General features: G+C 35.7%; 1 protein-coding gene across 33 annotated transcripts in view; it reads right to left on the reverse strand.

Moving 5' to 3' along the window:
• Nucleotides 1–24,022, reverse strand: part of METTL8 (methyltransferase 8, tRNA N3-cytidine) — an 88,816-nt gene that overhangs the window by 15,507 nt on the left and 49,287 nt on the right. For 14 of the 33 annotated variants that reach the window (XR_012000321.1, XR_012000318.1, XR_012000317.1 and 11 more), the window contains 2 exons: nucleotides 13,065–13,156; nucleotides 1,365–1,735 (listed from right to left, as the gene is read on the reverse strand). Coding sequence is in view for 18 of the 33 variants with exons in the window: in XM_025994059.2 (XP_025849844.2) it covers nucleotides 1,365–1,735; nucleotides 13,065–13,156 (463 nt within the window). In the remaining 15 variants the exon portion in view is untranslated. Of the gene's footprint in view, nucleotides 1–1,364; nucleotides 1,736–8,548; nucleotides 8,633–13,064; nucleotides 13,157–20,445; nucleotides 20,562–24,022 lie in introns of all 33 variants that reach the window. The other 19 variants (XR_012000313.1, XR_012000310.1, XR_012000319.1 and 16 more) reach the window with 4 other exon arrangements.

Raw genomic sequence — 24,022 nt, forward strand, 5'->3', positions numbered from 1 at the left:
GATCAACACACTGTGGAAAAAAAAACTGGCAATAAATATGGTAAGAGGAAATGAGTTCATTTAAAAAAATCAAAGAGATAAATAAGCAAAGGAAATAAACAATACAAAAGAAGTGCAAATGACTTCTAAACATTTGAAGAACTATGTGACCTAGTTAACAATGAAAGAAATGCAAATTAAAATGAGGTATAATTTTCATCTGTCAAAGAGGAAAGCACTTAAAAAAAAGAATATTCTTTTTTTTCCTTCAAAAATTTATTTTTTTATTTGACAGAGGAGACAGAGTCAGAACATAAGCAGAGGGACAGGGAGAGGGAGAAGCAGACTCTTCACTAAGCAGGGAGTCCCATGTGGGGCTCAATCTCAGGACCCTGGGATCATGATGTGAGCTGAGGGCAGCCGCTTAACTGCCTAACAGACTAAGCCACCCAGGCGCCCCTAAAATTAGAATATTCTAATCAATGAGGTTTATGATGAAATAGACATATATTGCCATGAGTTGATATTAACACAACTTCTTGGAAAGTGATTTGGCAATATATTTTAAGGGCATTAAATTTTTAAAATAAATTATGAGCAAGTGGTTCTAACCCAAGATAATAAAATACAGAAATGTCTATACCCACATTTGCTGGAGAAAACCTGAAAACAATTTAAATGCCTAGTATAGTAAAAATAATAAGCAGAATTAAAGTACTTTATGTAGTAAAATATTTTGCAGTCATGAAAATGTTCATAGACAATTTTTAAGATTAAAAAAACTGCTTATGTTATGATATTAAATAGAAACAAAGCAAACCCCCAAAATACAGGTACTCTATAGCTCAACTGCATAAAACAGTATAAACAAAAGGAAAAATTTCAGTGAAATGTTAAGAGTGGTTAACTCCCTTGTATGTGAGATGGTAGATAATTTTTTCTTACCTACTCTTTAGCAAACTCTAATCAATGTATACAATACTACCTTTATAAGCAGAAGTAAGAGATTTATTTTTGAAAATAGGCAGTTCAAGGTCTATACCAGATTACAGCTAATTATGTATCTAACTTATTTCTATTTCATTTAAAAAGGGTTAATAAAAAAAAAGGTTAATAACAGAAAGAGAGAGAAATTAAGGCCAAAATTTTATTGGTACTTAAAACTGCCTTCAAGTTAGAAATGAAAACAAATTAAAAATCACAAATTTAGAAATTGAATATAGATATGAGTCCTTCAAATATTCTTTATGCACAGAAGTATACTGAACACTTAGTTAGATTTGATCATTTTCCCCCTAAAAAATCTGGATTATTAATAAAGCCATATGGAATATACATTTCAAAGTTATTTGCCATTCCCCATCTTTGCCCCAGCAGGACAGTACCTCTAGGATTCTGAAAGTGGCGTTGCTACCAGGAAACAATTCTGTCTTCAGAGGTCCTTTTCTGTGTTCTTTAGAGTCTAGGTTGGAAAAATGTGATCCCGCTTTCCTTTGACCATCTGATGAACCACACCTTTTCTTATTATAATTTTTTTCTTCAGGCATAGTAGGGCAGTGCATTCTTGAGAAACCATTTGCCGCACTGGTTTTTGCATGATCCCATGATAACTCTTCCAACTTCTGTTCAGTTTTTTGATCAACTGGAATAATTTCAGGAAATTCCCTCAACAGCCAATTACGATCTTTGAAAAACTTATTCTTATGAATCTTATAAAATGTGTCCCAGTATTTACTAGCTTCATTCTCAAACTTAACTAAAATAAAGAAAAAAATATTTTACTATGAATTATGTTTATTGTTAGTTACTATTTTAATAACCATATTTATTAAATACTGTTAAATATATTACAGACATTATCATTTATAACAATTACATTTACTATTGAATAATTTTAATATTATAATTTTTATCTGATTTTTTTTTTGTTCTTACAGGTTAAAATTACAGAGTACTGATTCTCTCAAAATGTGTCAATATGTGGGGTATTAAGTTCTATCCCCATAAATGTCTTAATAGTTTGGCCAATAAATTTTTGTGAGGAGTATAATCATTGCAAACTACTTTTCTATAATCTAAATCCTAGATTCTTAATAATCACATTTTTACCAATAATCTATAGGGAATGATACCTCATTTTTAAATTTCTCTATAAATGTGGTTTCAACATGACAAATATCTTGTGCAAATTGATAAATAGACAGGAAACTGCAGAATTATAAATGACATAATCTTAGAACCAGAACAGCCCATTGAAATAATCTACTCCAACTCCCTTGTTTTGCATTTGAACAAAGGACAGCACAGAGATATGAACCCACTTGTTCCAGGTCCCAGAGCCAGTCACAACAGAGCCAGGACTCCTGGAATCCAGGGGCCATTTCGTTCTTCCCCCACCTCCAGGGGAATCTCTTCCTATTGACACATCTAATATGAAGCCTTAAAGAGATATGCCTTTTTAAAAGAAATTGCCTTTTATGATGTTACCCCCTTAGATTTCCCTTGGTCCCAGGGTGAGGGTTAGGTCAACAGTCTCAACTTCAGACAATTCTTAGCTTTTTCCCCTCTCTTTATTTGTACCTTAAATTAATAAAATAACTCACTCACTCCTTCACTCAACAGACATTTCTTAGACACTACTGTGTATACTTGATCCCTGGGTTAAGAATTACTCTCACTCAATATAGACACATTTTTAAAAAGCTTTTATTTATTTATTTATTTATTTGAGAGAGAGAGTGAAAGAGAGAAAAAGAGAGCACAAGCACAGAGGGAGAGGGAGTCGCCAACTAACTACTAAGCAAAGAGCCCAAGCCCAATGTGGGGCTTAATCCCAGGACCCTGAGATCATGACCTGAGCTGGAACCATACACTTAACTGACTAAGCTACCCAGGCGCCCCGGCACAAGACATTTTTAAAGTGCTTTCAAAGAATAAAAAAGGGGTGCCTGGGTAGTTCAGTCAGTTGAGCATCTGTTTTTGGCTTGGGTCATGATCCTGGGGTCCCAGGATTGAGTCCTGAGTCAGTCTCCTTGCTCAGTGGGAAGTCTGCTTCTCTTTCTGCCCCTCCCCCAGCTCATGCTGTCTCTCCTTTTCTCTCTCTTTCTTTTTCTCAAATAAACAAATAAAATCTATGTGATGTCTGGGTGGCTCAGCCATTGAGCGCTGCCTTCAGCCCCATGGCGTGATCCTGGAATCCCAGGATCAAGTCCCACATAGGCTCCCTGTATGGAGCCTGCTTCTCCCTCTGCCTGTGTCTCTGCCTCTCTTTCTGTGTCTCTCTCATGAATAAATAAAATCTTAAAAAAAAAAAACTATAAACAACAACAATAAAGATTAAAAGAGACCTTCTATTGATACAATTTCCAAGATTATGTTGGGTGTCTATGACACAACCATTTGTTAGGGGAAAAAAGATAAAGAACACATGTGTGCATATACAGAAACATAATGCATGTACATACATATTTACATGTATATGTGCAGAATATTTCTGGAAGGAAAATCATGTAATTAGTAATACTGGCTGCCTCTAGTTGTCCAAAAAGGGCAACTGGGTGTCTGGGGGCCAGAGTTTATAAAAGAATTACTTGAATTTTGATCTATATGAAATTACTATCCCCCAAATAAACTAAATTACGAATAAAAACAATGGACTCATTTCTTTCCTAATTTTAAAGAAGTCCTGACTCTCAGAACAAGCAGTTGCCTGTAGTCAGGTTCATCTTTGTTACAGAATCTTGTATAGTTTTCCTTTTCTTTCCATTTTTATCTTTATGGCCTTGTACATGGATCTCCACCCATCTGGCCACAAAACTTCCTTCCCATCAAGGCTGAATTGTATCCGGCAGCAAGACTGCTATAAAGACAGAAACTCCCATCCGTATTTAAGGTCTGAGAAATGAAAGTAGACCTCTGTAACAAAAGAATTATGTGATGTTGAAGTCCAAAACATGCTCACATCTGCACTAATGGAAAGAAGCCCATTTATGGTTAATCTAAAAATGTTACATATTATCTTTAAAATAGTTCTATCTCTACTTTTAAGAACTGGAGTGTACCTGATAAACTGTGTGAGAAAATAAAACAACATTCTGAAATCAGATTCAGGAGGAATTTAGGACACTATCAAATTTCCCCAGGGTTTTCTTACACCTTTTTCCTTTTACCTTAAAAACTCTCTTTGTTAACTCACTCTATGCTGGTAAAAAAAAAAAAAAAAAATTTCTGTTTAATAAAAAGCAACCACCTAAGAAGACATACATTTAATCAAATCTATAGTATCTGAGTTTTCAATACCAAGCTGTGAAGTGAGTTTGAACCTATCAGTAACTAGAATATAGTATTAAACCTTGATTAATTTGTGGAAATATTCTTCTAGGAATTAACTGGGGGGAAGGGTGTAAATAGCAGGACCTCAACTTGAAAGAAAAGATGTTCACAGCAGTGCTATTTAAAATAGGAAGAAGTAGGAAACAGCTCAAAAACCAACAACATAGGAGTGACCAAGCAAGCCACTCAGGTCAAAACACAGTAATTTTTCGTGGCAATTAAAATTTATTTTATTTATTTATTTTTTTATTTTTATTTTTTTTTAAACTTTTTTTTTTCAATTTTTATTTATGTATTATAGTCACAGAGAGAGAGAGAGAGAGGCAGAGACACAGGCAGAGGGAGAAGCAGGCTCCATGCACCAGGAGCCCGATGTGGGATTCGATCCCGGGTCTCCAGGATCGCGCCCTGGGCCAAAGGCAGGCGCCAAACCGCTGCGCCATCCAGGGATCCCGGCAATTAAAATTTAAAGGACAATGATATTAACAGAAGACATTCACACAGATTGATCTATATACTGATTGCAGTTCTAAAATTTATTTTATACTGATTTATAACAATCAGATGAAAATTTAGAGTGATGGTAACAATGTAATGATTATTAGGTAGTTCCTTCTTTTGAAAAGGTTTATCTGTGCCTTATTTACAAAAACAGAATTTTAGTTGAATGCTTCATTCAACTCGTCTACAAAGTTTTCTCAGTTGATGAGGGGTTGAATTTGAGTATCTCTATGTTCAAGGTCTAAAAAGTCTATGTAATTTCTTATTAAGCCCCATGAATTTATGGAGAACATTAAACATTGCCAGTTCTACAAACTACAAAATCTTGGATCAGGTTGCTATCTTAAATATAAGCCCGTACTACTACTGTTTTAATTTCTATAGCTTATAAAGAAGATGAATCTGTAGCAAGGTAACTGGAATCTGGCTCAGATTCCAAATATAGTAAGCATCTAAATTTGACCCTGGATTGCGCAGTCTTTAAAAAGGATTTGATTACTAAGAGAAAAGCATGATCAAGGGCTGCTAACATGTACACTTCTAAGCCTTTTTCAAGTATATCCCACTCTTCAGGAATTAAGAGAAAAAAAAACATAAATCATCATACCCATATCAACAATAACACATACTGTGTTTATTATGACCAGGCACTATGTCAAATGCTTTATTTGAATTTTTTCCCCATTTAGACATATTATTATTTCAATTTACAAAGAAATTCAAAATCAGAGGGGATAGAAAATTTTCCAATGTTACCTACTATAGCCAGGACCTGAACTTCAAAGCTCATGCTCTCAGGTTGCCTGGCTGGTTCGGCTGGAAGAACATGTGACTCAGATTTGTGAGTTTGAACCCCACAGTGGGTGTAGAAATTACGAAAAGAAAAAAAAAAACAACCTTAAAAACCTGTTTTTCTGATTTTGTACTTTCATTATGAAGCATCAAATTGAAATTAAAACCCCAGTATGACATAATCAGTATAATTAAATTGTACAAATAATGCTGATTGGAGTGAACCTTCATAAAAACAGATCAGAAATACAGAATTAAATACCATTTGATTTACAGAAAATATAAACTATGAAAGATTATATGATGAAATTATGATGAACAATGTAAACATAAAATGCTCTATGAGAACAGATCGGGGGATTCCTGGGTGGCTCAGGAGTTGAGCATTTGCCTTCAACCCAGGGTGTGATCCCAGGCACAAGGATGGAATCCCTGTGAGGAGCCTGCTTCTCCCTCTGTCTGTGTCTCTGCCTCTCTCTGTGTGCCTCTCATGAATAATTAAATAAAATCTTAAAAAAAAAAGAGAGAGAGAGAGAACAGATGGGTTTGTGGGATAGAAACAAAACAGAAACAGCACCCAGCATGGGCTAGGGTAAAGGCTAATCGGCTGGAACTTGCTTGCTTGTTCTTTGCTTTTTAAGTTGTGCTTTGAGCAGTTATCTCAATCAATGCTGGCAACTCATAGTTCCCAATAACATGTGACAGCTTCTGGGACACCACAGAAGCTCAATCAAACTCACAGTTATAGTTATGAGACAAGGTAAACACCTCCAGCATATGAGTTAATTTCCTGAACTTTGAAGGTATCTGTGATAACAGGAAGTAGAAGAGCTATTTTCCTGACCATGAGTGAAAAATTTAGTTTCAACCAGCTGTTAGCTTATCTCAAGTTCAGGCTAGTAAAGTCAAATATTTAGTGTGGAGAAATGTGCCCTGTATTAGTCTCGTCCAAATTATTTTCTATTTATTTATTTATTTGCTTGTTTGTTTAAAAATAAATTCTACCCCCAACATGGGGTTCAAATCCATGACCCTGTGATCAAGAGTTACATGCTCTACCAACTGAGCCAGCCAGGCACAACCAACTGATTTTTTTTTTTAACCAACTGATTTTCTAAACAGGCATATTAATGATCAATTTTTCTTGGAGAAGCAGTTTTCTCCTTTCGTTTTTCTAGGCTCTGGATTCAGAGTCAATTGTTCTACACCAATGGCAGTAAAAGGGATATAGTGATGTGTTTAACCACAGACAGATAAAGCAAATTCTCAATTATTCACTTCTTAAATTTAATACTGCTGAGGGGAAGAAAGAATATGACATACTAACTATATTTAAATATTCAGAATTCACCCTGAATCACACTGAATATCACAACTAAGAAATTGAATTAAACCATTTACGTATCTGCCATATATGTGATTAATATTAATTATTTAAAATTACCCTGTTAAAACATAACAAAAAGCAATGTATTTATTTATTTATTTTTAAACACTTTATTTATTTATTCATGAGAGACATACAGAGAAAGGCCGAGACTTAGGCAGAGGGAGAAGCAGGCTCCCTGTGGGGAGCCCGATGTAGGACTCAATCCCAGGACCCCTGCATCAGGACCTGAACCAAAGGCAGATTGCTCAACACTGAGCCACCCAGGTGTCCCACAAAAAGCAATTTAGAGTTATTTTTGCATATCAATTATGCAAACACCTGAGCTCTCAAAGTTGGAAATTTCCACATATCACTGATAAAAGTTCATTGTCTAGTTAAAAAAAAACCTCTTAGGGCACCTGGGTGGCTCAGTTGGTTAAGCATCCAACTCTTGGTTTCACTTGGGTCATGAACTCAGGGCCATGAGATTGAACCCCCTGCTACCTTGGGCTCAGCATGGAATCTCTTTGGCATTCTTTCCCCTCCCTCCCCCCTTCCCCTTCCACTCCTCCCTGCTCAGTCTCCTGCACATATGTGTTCTCAACCTCTATCTAAAGTAAATCATTAAATACAACCTTAAAAAAAAAGAAAAACTCTTATGAAAAATATATATAGCATGTATATATTTATATATATATATTTATGATTTTATTTTTAAGTAATCTCTACACTCAACATGGGGTTTGAACTTAAAACCCTAAGATAAAGAGTTGCACACTCTACTGACTGAGCCAGCCAGGTGCCCAGTGAAAAGTATATTTCTAACAGCACTGCATGAAATCTTTTATTTTTATTTTTATTTTTATTTATTTATGATAGTCACAGAGAGAAAGAGAGAGGCAGAGACACAGGCAGAGGGAGAAGCAGGCTCCATACACCAGGAGCCCGACGTGGGATTCGATCCCGGGTCTCCAGGATCGCGCCCTGGGCCAAAGGCAGGCGCCAAACCGCTGCGCCACCCAGGGATCCCTGCATGAAATCTTAAACCAAGTTGACATAAAAACAAGTACTCTAAATTATCAGCACACAAAATTTTCAACTACTCTATTTTTTTTTTCTCCACATAGGACACTTTCAAGCAGTAAAGGAATTCACAAGGTAAGGTATAGTGGAATTTTCTTACTATTTTGCTGGACATAGATAACTCACCCTAGATAGGTAATTGTTTGGAAGAATATTTTGAAGTAAAAATAGCAGCTGCTTTTGTTATTAAGTTTTAAAAACCCATTACATTTTCTAAATTACCAGCTGAGATTTAACACCCCGGAGATGTTTTTTAGAAAATTGTAAAATATAATCGTGTTAACTCAAAACTGCCAAATGTATTTGCCTTATTTCTCTGAATTAACCTGCTTTTAAAAGAAATAAGAGCTATCATAAAATTTAAAAGAAATTACCAAAAGGAAATGTAGAATTAAAATTATTAATCTCGGCATCTAAGTGAAAGAAAAACTGCTAATAAGAGCTTGGATGTTATACATTTTAATCATAGAAATGAAATGTCAACCAACTCACAGCAAAAGATTATATTGTTTGTGATGCTTAAGCTCTTATTTTCAGAACTGTGAGGGTGTTTCCTGACTTCAGTTCTCACAGCATCTGAGACAATAGGTGAGAAATGAGAAAAGGGAGTGACAGGAGAGACTGACACACACAGAGACCAAAAGAAGTGTGCTAGAGAGTAGGCCAGCATGGGAGAACAACCAGTATTTCCTCCCAGGGCATTAAAATTAGTGAGATAAGATCAATAGACATCGTTTATGCCGTATAACGATCTGCAAATGGAATACTTTGTGATGGGAAAAAACGAGCTTTGTCAGAGACTTAGGACAGAGGCACAGGAGAAGAACCGGGTCAGAGCCTCCTTTGGGTTTTCAAAATGTTTTCTGAGTAGAGCTTTTAAACTGATCCATTCACCTTGACCTGTATTCTTCAGAGATGCTAAATATCACATCAGAAGCCTCACCTAGGGCTTCTGCAACCTACAGGTCTATGATCCCTGGTGGAGCCTGGCTGGGTGGCTAAGAAGGTTATTGACTCTCACTGTAATGTCCTCTCACTCAACGCCATCCTCACGGCAGCCTCAGTTGCTGCTCTATGCAACTGTGCTTAAATGTGATCACACAGTCACCCTCGTTGTGTGGTCCTCTCCTTGGGCTTGTGGCATGTGTGAAGTCCACTGCACTGAGTCGTGCTCCAGGGTGGGGTGGGGACCCAGCAGAAACCTCCAGCACATTAAGCCATTTTATTTTATTTTCTTTTTTAAGATTTTATTTATTTATTCATGAGAGACACAGAGAGAGGGAGAGAGAGGCAGAGACCCAGGCAGAGGGAGAAGCAGGCTCTATGCAGGGAGCCTGAGGTGGGACTTGATGAAGGCAGGCGCTAAACCACTGAGCCACCAGGGATCCCCAACTTTGAGCCATTTTAAAATAGAGTCTTGAGGGCAGCCCCGGTGGTGCAGTGGTTTAGCGCCGCCTGCAGCCCAGAATGTGATCCTGGAGACCGGGGATGGAGTCCCACCTCAGGCTCCCTGCATGGAGCCTGCTTCTCCCTCTGCCTGTGTCTATGCATCTCTCTCTCTCTGTGTCTCTCATGAGTAAATAAATAAAATCTTAAAAAAAAAAAAAAAAAAGGAGTCTTGAGTTCTGCATCTCCACAGCAGCCAGAAAACTTGCTTAGAAAGAGACTGGAGATGCCAATAAGCAAACCAAATGCTTCAAAGCAGTATCATCAGTCCTCTCCAGCCTGCTTTTCCTGCTTCTATAGAGAGAGGCCAGTCACCACCTTTCTATTTCAGTCACACTATGGTTCTGTGGGAACTGTCATTTTCCTTTACTGCGGTTTCCAAGGCCCTAAAATAACCTTCTCATTAGCTTCACTCAAGTTCATTGTTAACATAAATAGGCCAAAATAGGCAGCCTTGTACAGAGCACTCTAAGTGAACATTATCAGCACTGCTCATCTATTTATGTCCTAAACAAATATTCAAGAGAGCATGAAAAAAATCCTTGGTTTTTCGTATCAGGAAATATACTGTAGATAATTTTTAACTTCCTGGAAACGAATTAAGATGACTGATAACTTTTAATTCTGTTTAGGCTTGACGTTCTCTGTCACATCCAGGTGGCCACTAGCAGAAGCTTGAGTAATGTGGAAAATATGTCTGTGCAGCTGCTGGCAAAGAAGCAAAATTATACTTCCTCAGAAACAGTGTGACAGAGTTCCTACAAAGGAATGTGATGTTGGCTGATTTGTAAGCAGAATTGCCACTGGTATGCACCCTCAAATCCAACCCCAACACTCCCTGGCCATATCCCTCTCTGGAACTGCATGGCTGGAGCTCATAAAAATAGAATGGTTCCATTGTGGGTCAGGTGCTCTTCTTTCCTGTCTACCCTCCAGGACACATTCATGCTTAGGATAAGGAAGGAGAATAAGCTCTAATGAATAGCAACAATGTCAGAGGATAAAGTAAGTCATCAATAGTGGCAGAGGATAAGAAAGACAGAAGCGCTCTCTTCACTGCCTAAGAGCTGCCTTATTAGTTTAGTGTCCACAGCTACCTTTGCTTCAAGCCTTAGCTACAACTGTAGACAAAGTCACTAGAATAACAGTTAACTGCCAGTGAGATTAATGATTTAAAAAAAAATGTTATTTATTTATTTGAGAGATACAGAGATAACAACAGAGATAGAGAAAGAACATGAGTGGAAAGGAGAGGGAGAAGCAGGCTCCCAGTGGAGCAGGAAGCCCGACATGGGGCTTGATCCCAGGATCCTGAGATCACAACACAGATGCTTAACCAACTGAGCCACCCAGGTGACCCTGAGATTAGCAATTTTCACTCTGCTTGGTTTGCATAGAGGAATTCAAACATCTTTCCCTAGGGAGTTTCAGAACATAGGATCAATCTGCAAACAAAACTGTATCTCAAGGATTGGCAAACTTCTGTTAAGGGCCAGATAGTAAGTAGTCTTTGTGGTCTGCGTATGGTCACTGTTAATCACTACTCAACTGTGTAGATAGAGCTCAAGAGCAGCAAAAGACAATATATAAACAAATTGAGTATGTCTGTGTTCCCATGAAACTTTATTTATAAAAACAGACAGTAGGTTGGATTTGGCTCCTAGCCCTTACCCTATCCCTAACCCTCACCAACACCTGCTCTATCTAATAGGTACACTGATATTGCTACAAGAATGATTGAGAAATCATGAGGATCAGAACCAAGCTGTTCTGGTAAAACTAACCTAGGGTATTAGAAGTCAGAATAGTAGTTGCTCTTTGTGGGGTCAGAGAGGTTGGGGGGAAGTACTGTTATTGGGACAGAAAATGAGGAAGTTTCTGGGTTAATGGTAATACTCTGTTTCTTGATGTTGATGTTGGGAAAACTCATGGAGTTTTGTGACAATTCATTTAGGAGTTGTGAAAATTTCTGTGTGTGTTTGGTACTTCAATAAACTTTTTCTTTTTTTTAAAAGAAAAAAGAACCAACTTGTTTTGAGGGAGAAATCATTAAAAACAAAACAAAACAAAAAACCAAGGTAGAACAGCTTATCTCAAGAGTTTCTGTGTTGGTCAAAGTGTATATGGGTTCCTAGCCATACAGTCAGAAGGACACAGACCAAATTTCTTTTAGTTTGCTTAAAAAAAAAGTCGTAAAAAACACATAATATAAAATTTTGCATCTTAACCATTTTTTAGCATACAATCCAGTAGCGCTAAGTACATTCACTTTGTTGTGAAACAGATGTCCAGAACTTTTTCAATTTGCAAATCTGAAATTCTCTGTTAAACAACAACTCTGGGTTTCCTCCTCCTCCCAGCCTCTGGTAACCACCATTCTACTTTCTGTTTCTATGAATCTGACTACTTTAGATACCTCATATAAGTGGAATCATATAGTTTTTGCCTTTTTTTGTGACTGGCTTATTTCCTTTAGCATAATATTCTCAAGGTTCATCCATGTTGTAGAATGTGACAGGTTTTTCTTTCTTTTTAAGGCTGAGTGATACTCCACTGTGTGTATATACTACCTTTTGTTTATCCATTTATCTGTTGATGCACACCTGGGTTGCTTCTGCCTTTTGCCTAATGTGACTAGTGTTGCTATGAAAATGGGTGTGTGAATCTTTAAGACCCTATTTTCTTTTTTAATTTATTTATTCATGAGAGACACAGAAAGAGAGAGGCAGAGACACAGGCAGAGGGAGAAGCAGGCTCCTTGCAGGGAGCCCGATGTGGGACTCGATCCCCAGACCTGGGATCACATCCAGATGCTCAACTGCTGAGCCACCCAGGCATCCCCAATACCCTGTTTTAAGTTCTTTTGGCTATATATCTAGAGGTGGAATTGCTAGATCATATGGTCGTTGCATTTAAATTTTCTGAGGAACTTTCATACTGTTTTCCATAGAGGTTGTACCATTTTACAACTTTACCAATTCCACAGTGCCTAAGGGTTCATTTCTCCACATCCTCACCAATGCTTATTATTTTCTGTTTTTGTGATAGTAGCATTAGCTACTATTTTTTAGAAGCCAGCTTTGAAGGTTGACAAAGTCTTACCTCAATTAAACCCTGAATAACAAAAGGGTTCCAAGAAAAGTACCTTGAATCCTTATGAAACTTGATGTTTATCCTAAAAGGCCACAACATTTTGATATTACTTTACCATTTTTGCTCAAAGTATCTGAATTTGTTAAACATTCCTGGCCAGCACAATGCACAATAGCATACTAAAAGATGCATAGTAAGAGGGAAAATTTAAAATTTCCTTGTAGTATCTCCCAGAAAAATAATACTATGATTACCAAAAAAGCCAATAAAGAGTCAATACATAATTTATTTCACTAACTTTGATTCCACTATACTAGAATAGTGGAATTCTCCCAAAAGGAACAAGTGGATTGGCATAGGTAGATGCTAATTACTCTCCAAAGCAATGACACAATTAGGAGGACAACATGTGAACTGAATCAGTGGAGGTCTCCAGAAGTATCAGAAGCTCCAACATGTAGTTACCTACCTTGTTCTTCCAGAAGGACTCGAACAGCTGAGTTTTCCTCTACTTTTTTTCTGGCTGCTGCTTCTTCTTCATCGGACCATTGCATGTGATCCCTATCAAAAAATGAAAAGGTTGTAAAACCTGCTTCATAATTAAGGCAGAACAAGGGTGACGAGGGATACATCTTTCATTCTAAAAATAATCAAAGGCAAATGATACAAACTAATTCCATGCTGAATGAATATATTTTGTGTCAGATGTTTCTTCTGATAGTGCTGGTACAACCCTGGAACTCCTACAGTTCTTCTATTAAAATCTGGCTGTGCTTTAAGTTCCAACCACCTTTTGCAAACGGATGCTGAAGTAATGTCCCAGGAACACTATAGTGCATGATTATTTGGATGGTAGTATGGTTTATTCTATTTTACTCTAAGGCTAAATTTATTTGCCTTTTTGTTCATTTATGAATATGGAATTTTTAAATAGTTTTTAATCTCCTTTTACAATACTTATATTCTAATACTTTGCTGTCAAATAGATATGTTTTAAAATATTTCACACTGGGCAGCTCTGGTGGCTTAGGGGTTTAGCACCACCTTCAGCCCGGGGCATGATCCTGGAGAACCAGAATTGAGTCCCACATCAGGCTCCCTGCATGGAGCCTGCTTCTCCCTCTGCCTGTGTCTCTGCCTCTGTCTCTCTCTCTCTCTCTCTCTGTGTCTCTAATAAATAAATATAATCTTTAAAAATAAATAAATAAAAAAATAAATATTTCATACCCTCAGTCCTTTAAGTAACTTTAGATTTTCCTATTAATTGCCTTAATTTCTGTAAATGGGTTCTTTTTTAAAATATATTTTATAGAAAAAAATAAAAAATAAATATATTTTATTTAAATTCATTTTCCAACATACAGTATAACAACACCCAGTGCTCATCTCATCATGTAATGGATTCTTAACATTTAACTGATAGAATAGTTGATATAGTATTTAAGAAGGTCAACTTTCCAAGATCTGACACCTTCTGTAAGTATTTTCAGTTTCAGAATTTATATTTCCTATGTGAGAAGATATTATTTTCTGCTGCTAAAATGTCTTCACAGAATAGAAGCAACATCTTTATACAAATTAGATGGGGCTTTGAAGGTTTGCTTTTACAAAATTTGTATTTCCTTTTTTGCAATAGGTCAGACTATAAATGAATGATGTAATTTCCTGGAATAGACCAATTTTCTTTCTCTTTTTTCTTTTTAAAAATATTTTATTTATTTATTAATGAGAGACACATACATACACACACAGAAGCAGAGACACAGGCAGAGGGAGAACCAGGCTCCATGCAGGGAGCCTGATGTGGAACTCGATCCCGGGACTCCAGGATCATGTCCTAGACTGAAGGCAGGAGCTAAACTGCTGAGCCACCTAGGCATCCCTAGACCAATTTTCTAAACAACAAAGCCACATTTCCAAAACTCAAGTTCCATGTAGCCTATTGATAACTGTAAGAAAAATTTCTAACATCATTCTTAACAGCTATCTCCCTGATGAAAAAAGGATGAAATATCAAATTCTTGACATGCACCATAATGGTGGCTGGTAAACATTAACTGAGCATTTAGTATGATCATAATTATCATAATGATAATTACTATTATTTGTGTGTTACTAGGCTTTGTGCCAATCATATTACATACATATATGTCTTATTTAATCCTTTCAAAAACCCTATGAGGGGGTTAAAGTCATGCTCCACTTATGTAAGAGGAAACAGAAATTTAGTAACTTACTTAAGGTCGCATAGCCATTAAATGACAGAATCAGAATTCAAACTCAGGCTGGGAATATGGACAGCATATACAGGAAACAACAAAATATTCATTTTGGTTTTTTTTTTGGGTAACTGCAGATGAAGTTGACAAGTGGGTAATAGTCAGATTTCAAATGACCTTAGGTGTGAATTGTTTAGTAATATGTAAGATAAAATGAAGTGGTGGAAGGTGTTAGACTTACAGTCTAACAAACTGTAAGAGAGACTAATGAGAAATCTGTTGCAGTGGTCTAGGAGTAATGAGTCCCAGGACTAAAGTAGTGGTGACAGCAAACAGAAAGGCTGAGCAGAAGGGAAGACACTGTGACAAAAACTGTAGCTGTGACTTAGAGGTTAACTAGCTGCTGGGAGATGAAGAATAGATTCAAAAACGATTCTAAGGTTTTAAAACTGAGTATCAAGGAAAGTGGAGGTGGGGGTGGATAACCAAGACAGAATAAGGAGTTGCTTTGGGTGGAATGATGATAAGCTTGGTACTATTTTGAGTCATGTTTATGTAATCAGATATGAGAGGGTATGTTCCAGTGACCTGACTATAAATATACCACCGAAAGGTGAGAAACTGCCTTCCTTTAAGAAAGATCAAAATTGGTATACTGAAATTCTCAGGAAAAGTCAATGATAATGTTAAAAAAAAAAAAAAAAGGCAGAGTTCCAAACTCTAACTACCATTATTTAAAATAAAACTGAATCATTCATAGCCCAAATAACCATTAAGCAGTTTTGTCCACTTGCTTTAATGAATGAAATTAGAATAGATTTCTAGGAGCACCTTAGCTGGTTCAGTGACTGCCTTCAGCTTAGGTCATGATCTTAGTTAAGGTCCTGAAATTGAGCCTCCCAGTTGGACTTCCTGCTCAGTGAGGAGTCTGCCTCTCCTTTGGCACCCCCCTCCCTACGGCTCATGTTCTCTCTCTCTTAAATAAATAAAAAATATATATATTTTAAATTATATTTATTAATTTGACAGAGAATGAGCACAAGCAGGGGGAGTGGCAGGGAGAGGGAGAAGTAGGCTTCTCACTGAGCAGGGAGCCCAATGTGGGACTCAATCCTAGGATCCCAGGATCATGACCTGAGCAGAAGACAGATGCTTAACCAATTGAGTTGCTTAGGGACCCTTAAATAAACAAAAATCTTTTAAAAAGCCCAGATTTTTGTTTTGACTTATTTTAATATATGTGAGCAATCACATAACTTGGAGCTGGCAATTATATTTTATACTCTGTATATGTAAATACATATAGAGTATTATTAAGTGATAGTTATAATATTAAAGGCAACAAGTAATTTATTGAAAAATAGGATTACTAAGGCTGGGTACAAGTTTCTCATCTATAAATTTCTATAGCATATAAGAAAGAAAATAGAACAATCCATTTCTCTGTAAAAAAAAAATCAAGCTCTGAGACAATAAGAGCATATATGGTCTTTAGCTTTGAGCATTTATTTTAAACTGTTAATTTAACTTGCTTCTTCCTGAGTATTTAATAGATTTAGTTATTTCTTAAATTGCTCTAACTTCCCTACACTGTTCTTTATGTTGCTTCATTTTTTTTTTTTTTTTGTTGCTTCATTTTCTTAACTACTAAGTGAAGGGGAATATTATACCCTAAGCCCCTGCAGAACAGATTTTCCACTGTATAGTTATGGAATCCCCACAGAAATCTATAAAACATTCCTACTGTATTTATGGGGACTTCCTTCAGGCTTGCTGCTTTATGGCATTTTTTTATATTAAAAGAGTCTGAATCACATATACAAAACTCAACAGACAGCAATAAGAATCATTTGGGTTTATTTTTTTTTTTCATTTGGGTTTACAAGTAATAAATACCATTTGAATAGAATTTAAGTATAGAGACAAATAACTAACAAACTGAAGTAATCAGGTATTTAACAACCACTACCATTACCACCGAAGGAAAAAAATGGTTCATACAGTTTGACCTATGAGCTGTGCTTCTGGGAATTGATTGTAATGAAGTAGCTCAAAAGAATAGAGAAGTTCTGTATAGACAAATACCTGTAAAATTGTGTTTGCCAGAAGACCAAATATAATAGCAAAAAAATGGAAACAATCTCAGTGATAGGGTAATGAAAAAATTATGGTAACTTAAAGGAGTATTATGCAGATATTTAAAATGATAAATATGACGTTTATGTGGCAACATGGAAAATGTGTATGAAACAACATGAGGTTAAAACAGCAGATCCTAAAATTATATATGTACCCTAACTAAATTATATACATAACCACAACTAAATAAAATTATAGAGACATTGGGTGAAACAAAAACAAGTATGTTAGAATAGTGGAACTAAGAGATAATGGTCTTAAAATTTCCTTAATGTTGTAAAGCTGCTTCAAACAGAGGTAATTCTTTTTAGGGGTGGGAGAGAGGGGCAGAGGGAGAGGGAGAGAGAATCTTTTTTTTTTTTTTTTTAAGATTTTATTTATTTATTCATGAGAGACACACAGAGAGAGGCAGAGACACGCAGAGGGAGAAACAGGCCCCATGCAGGGAGCCTGATGTGGGACTTGAACCCAGGACTCCAGGATCACACCCTGGGCCAGAAGCAGGCGCTAAACCACTGAGCCACCCAGGGATCCCAGGGAGAGAGAATCTTAAGCAGACTCTGTGCTCAGCATAGAGCCTGGTGTGGGTATTGATGTCACAACTCTGAAATGATGACTTGAGCCAAAATCAAGTTGGTCACGTAACTGAGCCACCCAGGCACCCCTCAACTAGAGATAAAAAAAAATAAAATAAAATAAATTAAAATATATATATACACATATATATATATATTCTTACAAAAAAACTATACTATATGTTTAAGACATATATATAACAATGGTCATTAAAACCTTATATCATCCTTCTTAAGGGAAAATCCAGCAATTCTTACAATAAAAAAGAAGATACATTTTCTTAAAAAAGAAAATTGGGCAAAAAGTACAAAATATACTTTAATATTTTTCCTGAAAACTTCAATTTGAGAAAAAAGAAATCTCAAAAATAAAAGATAGGATTTTGAGTAAGAAGTTTTTACAACATGGCTGGTAGAATTTGTCTTATAATCTTGTAGTAGTCGTAAGTCTTATGACCAGAGTTTGTGAATGTGCATATGTATTTTCTATTCCTTCTATATGTAAAGTATAACTGAATGAGGATTCATTGCTAAGTTGATTGTAGCAACAGTCTAAATAATTGTACATTTGATTTGGTTTGGAACAGTTAAAACACACACACACACAGACTCCAATTGTTTAGCTTGGGTACTAACATTTTTAAGGATCTTACCTACTGAAAACTCTGCTGAATGTGATGCCACACTACTATAATTTTTAATAATCACAAATAAACTAAAGCACTCAGTGCAAGCTATGTGGATAGAATGTTTTTCTGTCTTTGTCATTTACTGTGTATATAAAAGTCTCATTATAAAACAAAATTTAAAGACAAACTTAACAAATTTTAAGTAGCTACTGAATTAGAAATAAAATATGCTTTGGTGGGGGGTGGCACCTGGGTGGCTCAGTTGGTTAAACATCTGCCTTCAGCTCAGATCATGATCCTGGGGTTCTGGGATCAGGCCCCACATCCTGCTCCCTGCTCAGTGAGGGGGTTGCTTCTCCCTCTCCCTCTGCTTGTGCTCTCTATCTCTGTCAAATAAACAAAATCTTTAAAAAAATTAAAATTAAAAAAATTAAAATATTTGTGGGGTGCCTGAGTGGCATAGTCTGTTGGGTGTCCAACTCTTGGTTTTGGCTCAGGTTGTGCTCTCAGGGTCATAGGATTGAGCCCTGTGTCAGGCTCTGTGCTCAACATGGAGTGTGCGTGGGACTCTCTCTTCCTCTCCTTCTGCCCCTCATGCATATTCTTTCTCTCTTTCCAAAAAATAAATAAATCTTTGGGCAGCCTGGTGGCTCAGTGGTTTAGCACCGCCTTCAGCCCAGGGCCTGATCCTGGGGACCCAGGATCAAGTCCCACGTCGGGCTCCCTGCATGGAGCCTGTTTCTCCCTCTGCCTGTGTCTCTGCCTCTCTTTCTCTGTGTGTCTCTCATGAATAAATAAATAAAAATCTTTAAAATAAATAAATAAATAAATAAATAAATAAATAAATAAATAAATATTTAAAAAAAGATATTAGGTAAAGGGAAAAAATGGAGGTTATTAGTTTCAGGTTAAAATTATTTCAATAATCCTTAATTCCAGAACAAAATCATATTTATTATATAGTTATAATAATAATAAATTTAGAGTTTTACTTTTCATTTAAATATCCTAATAGATTAATAGTTCTTAATTTTTCAAGCTCTCTTCTTGTATTGTATGTATATACACACATATATACAAACATTTTCCTATACAGCTATAAAATGTTTATAATTATGACTTAGAAATGCTGAATATGACTTGTAATTTTGGCTATGACAGAGGACATCATAATGGGCTAATCCTCCTACCAAAAACAATGAAAAGAACTGGAAAAAATATATGAAATGAATTGTTTTTAGGCACCGGATTACACTTCAGACTATACACGACTACGATCTTTAAAAAGAGAAACAAAAGGTGAGTCCTCACATTCACCCTGGTTTTCTGTCGGGAACGTGTTCTATACTGTAGTGCAGAGAATGGCTGTCTCACTGAGTGGCACTTTTGTGAACTGAGAATACAGAAATTAGGGTTCTGAGTTGCTGAGGTAATAAGACTCTGCAGTAGAATACTGAAGAAAAGGGGGCTGGACAAAGGGACAGGCTCCTAAAGTCTGCAAGAGAGTTCTCCTATTTAATTAGTGCTGGCTATTCACTGTGACAGGACAGAGTCCACAGGTCCTGATGACAGAGAGGATTCTGGGGGTGAACATAGCAAAAAGAGAACTGACTGGACATAGGCAGTACAGTGCTTTGGAGGTATTAGAATTCTGGCTAAGTCAGAGTGGAGAAGCTTCTCTGAACACCTCCATTCAGTTAAGATCCCAGAAATGCCATGCCATAGGAATAAACCCGCATTTAGTTCAGGACAATATCAAAATAGTCTCACCCTAACAACACCTAAAATTATATCTCACCTTTAAAAATAGAACTACCCTATGACCCAGTGATTACATTACTAGGTATTTAATTTACCTGAAGGATACAAAAATAGTGATTTGAAGGGTGTTTATAGCAGCAACATCTATAATAGCCAAACTATGGAAAGAGCCCAAGAGCTCACATGTTGATCAACAGATGAATGGATAAAGAAAATGTGGTGTGTGTATACATACATATATACATACACATATATATATACACATATATTCATATATATGAATTTTACTCAGCCATCATAAAGAATTAAATCTTGCCATTTGCAATAATATGGATAGAACTAGAGAGTATATTATATTAAGTAAAATAAGTCAGTCATGACCGTATGATTTCACTCATGTAGAATTTAAGGAACAAAATGAAAATAGGGGAAGGGAAAAAAAAATAAGATGAAAAGAGAGGGAGGCAAAGCATAAGAAACTCTTAGTATATGGTGATCCCTGGGTGGCTCAGCGGTTTAGCACCTGCCTTTGGTCCAGGGTGTGATCCTGGAGTCCTGGGATCGAGTTCCATGTCGGGCTTCTGCATGGAGCCTGCTTCTCCCTCTGCCTGTGTCTCTGCCTCTCTTTCTGTGTCTCTCATGACTAAATAAATAAAATGTAAAAAAAAAAAAGAAAAGAAACTCTCAATATATGAAAACAAAAGGAAAGTGGCTTGAGGGTGGAGGGCTGCAGGAGAGGTAACTGGGTGATGAACATTAAGGAGGCCACTTGCTGTAATGTGCATTGGGTTTTGTATGCAACAGATGAATTACTAAATTCTACCCCTGAAATTAATAATACACTATATGTTTCCTAGATTGAATTTAAATAAAATTTTTTTAAAAATTATATCTCACTTGACCAAAAAAGATTTGGCAGTAATTCAACCACTTGTCAGAAAAAAATCACCTTTAAAGTAAGAAAACATAATACAGATTCCATATAAAATATCATCCATAATGTCCACCACAAAATCAAAACTATTAGCATGTGAAGAAGTAGAAAATGTGATCCCTAATCAAGAGACAATGTATCCAGTAAGTATAGACTGAGAAAACTCAAATGTTAAAATAAGTACACAAGGACTTTAAAATAACTTTTAAAAATGTTCAAAGATTTAAAGGAAAAGATGGACAGAATGGATCAACAGATGGGGATACCTCTGCAAAGAAATGGAAATCATTAAAACAAATTCTAAAACTAACCCACATATAATATCTGAAATGAAAAATTCACTGGGTAGGTTTAATAGCTAATGGGCACTATAGAAAGAAAAAGTCAGTGAACTTAAAAGACTTAAAGGTGTAAAAAATTGAAAACAGAGGAAAAAAATGTAAAGAAAAAAAAAAGTACAAGTCTTCATAATCTATGGAATGAAAACAATTGGGTCTAAGAAACACAGAAGCTGAAGTCCCAGTAATAGAAGAGACAGAATGAATAAGAAAAAAACCTGAAGACTGACTAAAAATTTTCTAAATTTGATTTAAAAAAAAAAAAATCCAGAAAGCAAAGCAAATCCCAGGCATAATGCATACACAGAAAACTGCTAAGAAACAAAGATTTTTAAAAATCTTAAAAAGAGCTATTATAGAGAAGGGAAAAGCAATGCAAACATCAATTGACTTCTCATTAGAAACAACGGAGGCCAGAAGACAAATGAGTGACATCTTTAAAATAATGAAAGAACAAAGTCTATCAATGTAGATTCTATATGCAGTGAAAAATATCTTTCAAAGTTTAAAAATAAAAACATTTTCAGATAAACAAAAGTTAAGAGAATTTGTTACCAGCAGAATTGGTAATACAAGAAATTTTAAAGTTTTTTAGGCCAAAGAAAAATGGTACTAGATGGAGACTCAAAAACATAGGGTAGAATAAAGAGATAAAAAATGATAAATATCTGGTAACTTATAAAAGACAGCCTTTTAATACTTTTTCTCAATTTCTTAAAAAATTTCTAGCTATACGTAGCAGAAATAATAACAATGAATTACAGAACTTACAACATAAATAGAAGTAAACTTTATGACAAAAATCTAACACACATTGAATGGATAAATAGAATGATATTGTAATCTTCTTACATTTTATATTATGTGGTACAATATTCATTATTTATTTAAAGATTTATTTATTTTTTTTTTTAGAGAGACAGAGCACAGTGGGGAGGAACAGAGGCAGAGGGAGAGAGAGTCCCAAGCAGACTCCATGTGGAGTGGGGAGCTGACACTGAGTTTAATCCTAGGACTCTGAGATCATGACCTGAACTGAAACCAAGAGTTAGACGCTTAACTAACTGTGCCACCCAGGTACCCCTCACAATACTAATTCTAAGTAGCCTGTATCAAGTTGAGGAAGTAACATAATTATAGTAACACTGTAATCTCTAGGAGTATCATTATCAAAGTGTTAATGGTATTCACTGTGTTAATGGTGTCACTGTTTCAGGTGGTTCATGAAGTCAAAATTATTTCTATAATAATACTATTTGCCTTTTTTTACCACATTGACATTTGCACTGATAGTATAAAAACAGTGGTGGTGCAACAGAGCGCAACTGCCCTAGTATGAAACAAGACAGTGGCACCAAAATGTACTAACAGTCATTGATTCTATACCACCATCCAGTGGGTGGTCAAGAATTCACCATTTTGTTTAAAAAAATCTAATTCACTTAAAGACTGTGCCTGATAGAACAGTAAAAATTATGTTATAAAATAATGACCCTTGAATATAAATGTTTAATATTCTATGTGACAAAATGGAAGGCATGCATGAAGGACTTCTGCTGCATTCTGAAGTATGATGACTGACTTGTAGAAAAGTACCTGTATGATTGTTTGCATTGTGAATGGAATTACCTGCTTTTTTCCCCCCAGGGAATGCTATTTTTAGTTGAAAGAGCAACTGTAGACAAACTATAGTTATTCAGACTTGGTATCCAGTATATCTTAAAAGTAAGTAAAATGAGGGGTGCCTGGGTGGCTTGGTCAGGTAAGTGTCCAACTCTTGATTTTGGCTCAGGTCATGATCTCAGAGTCATAGGATAAAGCTCTGCATCAGGTTCTGCCCTGGATGTGGAGCCTGCTTAAGATTCTTTTTCTCCCTCTCACCTTTGCCCTACCCCTTGCTCTCTCTCTCTCTCTCTTAAAAGAAAGTGAATGAAATGAGCCTACACTTTAAGGAAAATAAGTGACAATTTTTGCTGCCAAAAATGAATTGTGTGTTTTAAAGCAAAAATTAGAATTTTGAAAAGTTGTATCTACCACCATGAGTTGATAGCTTCCCAATACCTAGAGATTTTCCTGATGGGAATAGTGGTGATATTACAAAGGTGACTTTTAAATATGTATAATGTATAATGAAATGTGTCAACATTTGAAAGATTTATATTAAACAGGGAATCAAACTTCTCCAAATTATCCATGAATAATATTATAAAATGATGCAGAGGTAAAATATCCAAAGTACAAGATATATCAATGAATTATAATTGATATGGTTTTTTCCCCCCAACTACTGCTTTTATTTATTTATTTATTTATTTATTTATTTATTTATTTATGAATGATATGGTTTTGTATTTGTATATTGCAACTAAGAAACTATCACTGCTGAGACTTAGTTTAATATCAGGAAAAATACCTACAATTATCTTAAAATGCTACTAAAAAATTCCTCTCCTTTCCTAGCATATATCTGTATGTGGCCAAATTTTCTTCATATAATTCAACCTAAACAACATATCACAACAGATGGAATGAAGAAGCAGATATGAGAATCCAGCTTTTTCCACTAAGTAAGACATTAAAAAGACTTGCAAACATTTAAAATAATGCCACTTTTTTGGGGGGAACAAATATATATTTTTGTTAAAATATGTAACTTATGTGACTGATTATTCTTATTTTACAATGAACTAAATATTTTTAATGTCTCTGTTTTAATTTCTAATATGGAAAAGATCAATAGATATTACATCAGATGAATAAAAGTACTTTCAGGGTTCTCAAAAATTTGAATGAAAAAGGGTTCTAAGACCAAAATTTGGAACTATTTTTCTA

Source organism: Vulpes vulpes, chromosome 3, assembly GCF_048418805.1.
Source record: "Vulpes vulpes isolate BD-2025 chromosome 3, VulVul3, whole genome shotgun sequence".
NCBI classification, from domain to species: Eukaryota; Metazoa; Chordata; class Mammalia; order Carnivora; family Canidae; genus Vulpes; species Vulpes vulpes.